Source organism: Leptodactylus fuscus, chromosome 1 (assembly GCF_031893055.1).
Source record: "Leptodactylus fuscus isolate aLepFus1 chromosome 1, aLepFus1.hap2, whole genome shotgun sequence".
NCBI classification, from domain to species: Eukaryota; Metazoa; Chordata; class Amphibia; order Anura; family Leptodactylidae; genus Leptodactylus; species Leptodactylus fuscus.
Window position 1 is genome coordinate 52,219,322 of NC_134265.1, and position 7,311 is coordinate 52,226,632.

The 7,311-nt window shown below is 43.2% G+C and overlaps 1 protein-coding gene across 1 annotated transcript; it reads right to left on the reverse strand.

Annotated features, from left to right (window-relative positions):
* Nucleotides 1-1,355: 1,355 nt before the first annotated feature.
* LOC142198983 (kelch-like protein 10) lies at nucleotides 1,356-4,575 on the reverse strand. Its single transcript, XM_075269748.1, has 5 exons — nucleotides 4,382-4,575; nucleotides 3,228-3,717; nucleotides 2,374-2,949; nucleotides 2,012-2,161; nucleotides 1,356-1,652 (listed from the first exon to the last, which is right to left on the reverse strand). Exons 1-5 carry the CDS (start codon nucleotides 4,573-4,575, stop codon nucleotides 1,356-1,358), a joined length of 1,707 nt encoding a protein of 568 aa, XP_075125849.1.
* Between the last annotated feature and the right edge of the window lie 2,736 nt (nucleotides 4,576-7,311).

Sequence of the window (7,311 nt, forward strand, 5' to 3'; positions counted from 1 at the left end):
CATATATTCAGTTACCCATATTTTATTATCTATGCATGTGGCTATAAATTACCTCACCCTCCATTTCCCTCTGTCATTGATCCTTCATCAACCACTGGGTTGTGGGAGATTTCAATCTTCAACTTTTTTGTATCTAGCGAACACCAATGTCATTTGTATCAACTTATATCCATCCAGAGCACAATTTGCTACTGTGTTACATGTTCACCACTAAAGTTTTATATTTATTTGCATTCTATTCATTCATAATACTGACTGTGGGTGCGCGCTATCCACCAGTTGGATCACTATTTTGACCATTACAAGATATGGCACACTTGTAGCTATATCTATATTGTTGTTTGCAATATAATTTTTAATCTATACTACATACCTAATATCACACCTATTATAGTTACATCCTTCGAGCTTGACACTTGTCATCTAATTAATTTTTTACAGAATGTCAAAACCAATTTATGTTTTCCTTTAAATGTATACATATATATCTTTCAATATATGTTGATGCATTCTAATGGGTCAGACGCCCTCTTGTTTGTTTGATTATACCTTGATGGTCCCCTTATATTATTTTATGTTTTTATTTAGTATGTTTTATTGTGTCCTCCTACAGCTCTCGTTTTTTGCACTTGAGAAAGGGCCAGTGTAAGGCCCGAAACACGTCGTGCTATATGCTGTATTTTTAACTACCCAATAAACCCTATGTGATTGGACCCTGGTTTACCATCTTCTTAAACATACCAGTGTGCGCGGTTCTCCCTCAACGGACCTTTGGTCCCCTTTTCCTCTTCAGTTACCCAGAATCTAAGCCCTAGCTAAATGGACGGAAACCTCCGTCCCCGGTGAATTGCAAGCTCAGAATGACGCGAACCTGGGCGGCGCTGTTCTTTTAAATCAGAGGTCACATGTTTTCAGCAGCCAATGGGTTTTTCCTACTTTTTCAATGTCACCGGTGTCGTAGTTCCTGTCCCACCTACCCTGCGCTGAATTGGAGCAAAAAAGGCGCCAGGGAAGGTGGGAGGGGAATCGAGTAATGGCGCACTTTACCACGCGGTGTTCGATTCGAACATGGCGAACAGCCTAATATCCGATCGAACATGAGTTCGATAGAACACTGTTCGCTCATCTCTATTCATGAAGTGTTAAGCTTACTTACTATCCAGGCAGAACCTTGAGTTTTTGGGAAGGTTCTGACTTTGGGACATGTGATAGAAACCAGCACTCGGCCCCCAAGTTATTCTACCCTCTCACCCATTGATTAAGAATCTTTTGGTTTCTCAGGCCATTTATTGAAATATTCCTGTATTTACAGGGTGACACCTGAGAAGTCTTTAAAAAATACATATTCTTCAAATTCAGGAAATGTACTCCTTAATGTTCTGTAGACCAGGAACCACACAGCAGCTTTGGACACTTGGGGAGATCTCATTTGTTTGGGCACGCCAAGCTTTCGTCTTTTCATCATAATATTCATTGGTGAAAATGGGGATGAAGTTATTCCTGCCGCCCACAACATAAAGGCGGTCATCTATTACCGCGGTGCCAAAGTTTCTGCGCCTCTTCAGAATGTTTGGTGCCCTACACCAGGTCTTAGTGAGGGGGCTATAAGTCTCTACAGTGCACACGCAATTGTGTCCATCATAACCACTAATCTGTTGAAGAAAAATGAAGAAGTATAAAATTCAGTCAATTGCAGCCTGTGCAAATTAGAAATAAATCTGAAAAAAAACTCTTATTTATTATTTTTTTTTTCTGCATTAGGCTACAGATACAAATACACACCGTGTCCCCGTAAAGAACAGTCATGAGCAGCCAAAAATGGCGCATGCACGGTAAGCCTGATATTAATAAAACTGATGAAAAAGATGGGCAGGTCAATCTGCTGACTCCATTTATCCTTTATCAACCCCTTTATAGCAGCCAATGAGCCCCGACAGGCCTGGAGCTAAAGTGTGTTCCATCTATATTATAACTAACTTGATGCTGAAAGAGAAAATGTCCATTATCATACCGCAAATACTTTGCCTCTATAGGCTGTGACTCCGACTCCACTTCGTCGGCTTTTCATTGGGCTGATGTAGCTCCACTGCCTACTTTCTGGATTGTAGACCTCGGCTGATGACAAGCAATCCTGTCCGTTGGATCCACCACATATATAGATCTGAATAAAATAAAGAATGGACAATAATGTAACAACCTGCTTCTAAATTCACATTATATAGAAGATTCTTGTAAGCCGCTCCTCCAGACTTAGACATCAAAACAAATTCCTAGTCAGTTGTACAGTTTGCAACACAAAAAATAAAAGTGTAAAAAAGAAAATCCCACAAAAATTAGCTAGGGCTGAAGGTATAGACATCAAAGTCTCCTTACTTTTCCATTAAGGGTGGTGGCACCAGCATCCTTCCTTTTCTCCTGCATAGAGGAAATTAAAGTCCACCGATTGGCATCAGGGTCGTAACGTTCCACTGTATGAAGAGTCTGTTGCCCATCAAAACCACCCATGGCGTATATATAATTATCAAGGACTGTTACACAGACATGTCCTCTTTTATACTTCATGGAGGCTGCTTCATGCCACGTCTTTTTCACGGGGTCAAAGCATTGCACATTTCTCAGGTAGTCCGAACCATCAAATCCACCGATGAGATAAATGTAGCCATTCAGATATGCAGTGCCATGATGGGCTGTAGGTTTCCTCACTGCAGATGTAGCTCTGGTCCACCGGTTGGCTCGGGTGTCATAAGGCCTGATGTTGTTAGCGATTTCTGAGCCATTGTAGCCACAAAGAGCAAATAAAATGGCATATGGTAGGCGAGGTCTCACCATGTTCGGCTTCAATGTGAGAGCAGTGTTAACAATGGCTTTACAGTCCTCATTGTCTTTGACATACTCATTGGCCATGATATTGTTCAGGACGTATCCTTTATTAATCAGGGCCAAGCGGATCTAGCAAGAAATATAAGAGGGTTAAGACATTTTATTAAAAAAAATAAATTAAAAATATTACTGATCTATTTGGGTTTTAAGATACCCATACACATAAGTATGTTGGTGGTCATTACATGTAAATGGCTACATACAGAACATTGTGCAGGTAAGCCTTTATTATTCCCCAGATATATATGCTAGGTGGGATCCATACATCCAGTCCCTGATATAGTGATACAGCATGGAGCCTGGACACTGTCATGGCAGCTCTGTTCCTTCTAACGCTATAGCCATACCTGAGGGAGAAGAATTCTCATGGACTCTTTTCTTTCCGCAGGAGCGAAGTTTATCCACCTGACAATGGCCTCAAATACTGCGCTCTCCTCTGTGACGTTTAACTCATCCTCTTTTATCAGCTCTCTAAGTTCTTCTAGAGTAAGCTCAAAGAACTTCTCTGATGTCTTCACTAGTTCTTGAAAGTGGTGGAGGATAAATGTAAATGTCTTCTGGCGGAGATCAGGGCAGAGGTAATGGCTGGTAACTCTCCATATGTCCAGGAAGTTTTCATGATCAATCTGATGTGCGATAAATTTGCTGCTCAGATTGACTATTCCCATGATATTAAATTGGTCTGCCGCAATAAAGAGGTCCATTGCATTTTCAGGCGTTATCTCAGCACTGTTGGTATAGGCGTACTCTATTATACTCCACATGGTTTGTGGGTGAACGCCTGGTATGTTATAGACATTTCTGTCTGCACTGCCCAAATCATTTTTGAAAAGAGCCCTGAAAATAGAGAACACATAGAAGTAAAATATCACTAATACTAACCTTCACGTATAAATGTAAAAGGCTACAATTGGGAAGTTCAGGTTCAAGATTTATTTTGGGTCAAACAAGTTCAGTACAAACCAAATAGTGTAGAACACTGTCAGGGGTCCTAGGAACCTATCTATAATACATAGTGTAGAACACTGTCAGGGCTACTAAGAACCTATCTATAATACATAGTGTATAACACTGTCAGGGCTCCTAGGAACCTATCTATAATACATAGTGTAGAACACTGTCAGGAATCCCAGGAAATTATCTATATATCATAGTGTATAACACTATCAGGGCTACTAAGAACCTGTCTATAAAACATAGTAGCCCTGATAGTGTTATACACTAAGAACCTATCTATAAAACATAGTGTAGAATACTATCAGGACTCCTAGGAACCTATCTATGAAACATAGTGTATGACACTGTCAGGGCTCCTAGGAACCTATCTATAAAACATAGTTCATATAGGGGTACATAGGCCCCCTGTTTTCATGATCAGTGGGGATCCCAATTGTTGAACACCCTGCTGATCAGACACTTATCTACCATTTATCCTATGTATAGGTGATAAGTTGTCGATTTGGCAAAACCCCTTCAGCTTCAAAAAATATTAAACGCTCACCTGAAATAAGGGCTACAGAGGTCCAGGACGGTTTTATGAACATGAAAGTCAGTGCTCTGGACTCTGATAATGGCATCACATTGCTTGCCCATGAGTGTCAACTCATTGTAGGCATTGCATGCCATGGAGCTGACTTCTGTATGAAATCCATGGCTCATCCATCTACTGCAGGATCTTTTGGCATTGGGAGCCATGAAGCAATTTTTGCGTTTCATAGTGCACCTATTACAGCGCTCAATATCAATTACACTAGAAAGATCGCGTCTTCCTATCACAACGACTTCTAACCACTCAACTGATAAACGGAACGTTGCCGCTGCTAAGTTCCTCCAATGACATCACAGTTTCCTTAGTAATAGAATGTACACATGTATGAAGAAACACCTCCATAAACAGCGCCTTACTAGTCCATTGGCCGTGTGCGGTTCTGTAATTCTGTCCTATACAAGCTAATAGGGCGGAGCTGCAATTCCGCATATGGCCGCCAATGGTGGGATTATTTCTAGAAGAATTAAACAATTGTTTTAATATTTCATTGTACCCCTCTACACAAATTCTGAAGACCCTTCCCTCACCCGACCAGATATTCTACAACTCTCCCCCCTCCCAATATCCTTACAGAAAACGTAACTGGCCTATAGCATCCCCCAACCAGTATTCCAACACCACCTTCCCTGACCTATATAGGACTGCTGATTCCTAAAATAGTGATGTCTGGACCACACTTTGTCCTGTATTTGTTACAAATGTATCCGCCATTCTGCCTCAAATATTAGGCCATGTAAAGCGCTACACAAGTGTATGCCTTATGTAAAAAAATGATAATGTATAGAGTTCTATCGAACACATGTTCGATCGCATATCAGTCTGTTCGAGATGTTCGATTCCATACGGACACCACGTGGCAAACTCCAAAAAAATTTGATTCCCCTCCCACCTTCCCTGGCACTTTTTTTGCACCAATAACAGCGCAGGGGAGGTGGGACAGGAACTACGACAACGGGGGCATTGAAAAAAATTGGAAAAAGTCATTGGCTGCCAAAATCAGGTGACCCCCATTTTAGACGAATAGTGGATTTCAAATCCTTGTCATAGGAGACTGTGAACTTTGTGACTATGAGACAGGGATAGCTGTACAGGCAGGGATAGCTAGGGATAACCTTTATTTAGGGGGGAATGTTATTAAAAATAACTTTTTGGGGCTCTATCGGGTGTGTAATTGTGTTTTTTGTGAGATAAACTTTTTTCCCATAGGAATGCATTGAGCAGCATTGATTGGCCAGTATGCAGAATCAGTATACAGAATCAGCAGAGCTGAGTGTGTGCCGAGCTCGCACAGCAGAGCCGACCGGCAAACGGTGTAGTTGAGCAGAACTGGCTCAACACTGCTGAGTCTCTGCACAGCAGAGGTGAGTATGTGCACTCGCTCAGCACGGCTGCATCACCGCATACCCATAGGAATGCGTTGGCCAGCATTGATTGGCCAGTCTCCAGCCAATCAGCGCTGACTCTGCCGGATGAGGCGGAGTCTAAGGTCGGACCTGAATGGAGACTGGTGTGGAGCGATCTTAGCCTCCGCCTCCTCCGGCAGAGCCAACGCTGATTGGCCGAATTCTGAAGACTGGCCAATCAACGGTGGCCAATGCATTCCTATGGGTATGCGGTGATGCAGCAGAGCTGAGCGAGTGCACACACTCACCTTTGCTGTGCAGAGACTCAGCAGTGTTGAGCCAGTTCTGCTCAACTACACCGTGTGCCGGTCGGCTCTGCTGTGCGAGCTCGGCACACACTCAGCTCTGCATCACCGCTGGCATTGGCCAGCGTTGATTGGCCAGTATACAGAATCAGTATACAGAATAAGCAGAGCTGAGTGTGTGCCGAGCTCGCACAGCAGAGCCGACCGGCACACGGTGTAGTTGAGCAGAACTGGCTCGACACTGCTGAGTCTCTGCACAGCAGAGGTGAGTGTGTGCACTCGCTCATTTCAGCTGCATCACCACATACCCATAGGAATGCATTGGCCAGCGTTGATTGGCCAGTCTTCAGAATTCGGCCAATCAGAGCTGGCTGTGCCAGAGGAGGCGGAGTCTAAGGTCGGACCTGAATGGAGACTGATGTGGAGCGATCTTAGACTCCGCCTCCTCCGGCAGAGCCAGCGCTGATTGGCCGAATTCTGAAGACTGGCCAATCAACGCTGGCCAATGCATTCCTATGGGAAAAAGTTAGCTTGTGAAAATCGCAAGCTGACAGGGTTTTCCATGTAATAAAGTGACTTATATGCCCCCAGACATGCTTCCCCTGCTGTCCCAGTGTCATTCCAGAGGTGTTGGTATCATTTCCTGGGGTGTCATAGTGGACTTGGTGACCCTCCTGAGACGGATTTGGGATTCCCCCTTAACGAGTATATGTTCCCCATAGACTATAATGGGGTTCGAAACCCGTTCGAACAGTCAAACAGTGAGTGGCTGTTCGAATCGGATTTCGAACTTCGAACATTTGGGTGTTTGCTCATCTCTAATAATGTACAGTAATGTGCAAAAGTTTTAGGCAGGTGTGAAAAAAATGCTGTAACGTAAGACTGCTTTCAGAAATAGAAGGGTTATTAGTTTATTTTTGTCAATGACCAACATGAAGTGAACAAAAGAGAAATCTGAACTCCATCAATATTTGGTGTGACCTTTGCCCTTTGCCTTCCATCAGTGTTTCTGGGTACTTGCAGACAGTTTTTGAAGGACAGTTTTTGTCTCAGACATCTCGGAGAACTAATCACAGATCTTCTGTGTGCTATATCTAGAACTGCTTAGGTTTACACGAGTGTTGCGTCTCTGTTGTTCGGGTCTGTTGCAAGAGGTGGACCGCTAAACTGCGGTTACACGCGGAGCCCAGAGGACTCCATTGACTCCCACGTAGCTCTGGTTTCATCATCATTC

Excerpts from the sequence above, each read along its gene's own strand:
- LOC142198983 (XM_075269748.1), bottom strand. The coding sequence starts at position 4,575 with ATGGCTCCCAATGCCAAAAGATCCTGCAGTAGATGGATGAGCCATGGA. Across the intron at positions 3,718-4,381 it reads CTCTGTAGCCCTTATTTCAG|GGCTCTTTTCAAAAATGATT; the intron begins GTGAGCGTTTAA and ends CTCTATTTTCAG. Across the intron at positions 1,653-2,011 it reads ATAGAGGCAAAGTATTTGCG|ATTAGTGGTTATGATGGACA; the intron begins GTATGATAATGG and ends TTTCTTCAACAG.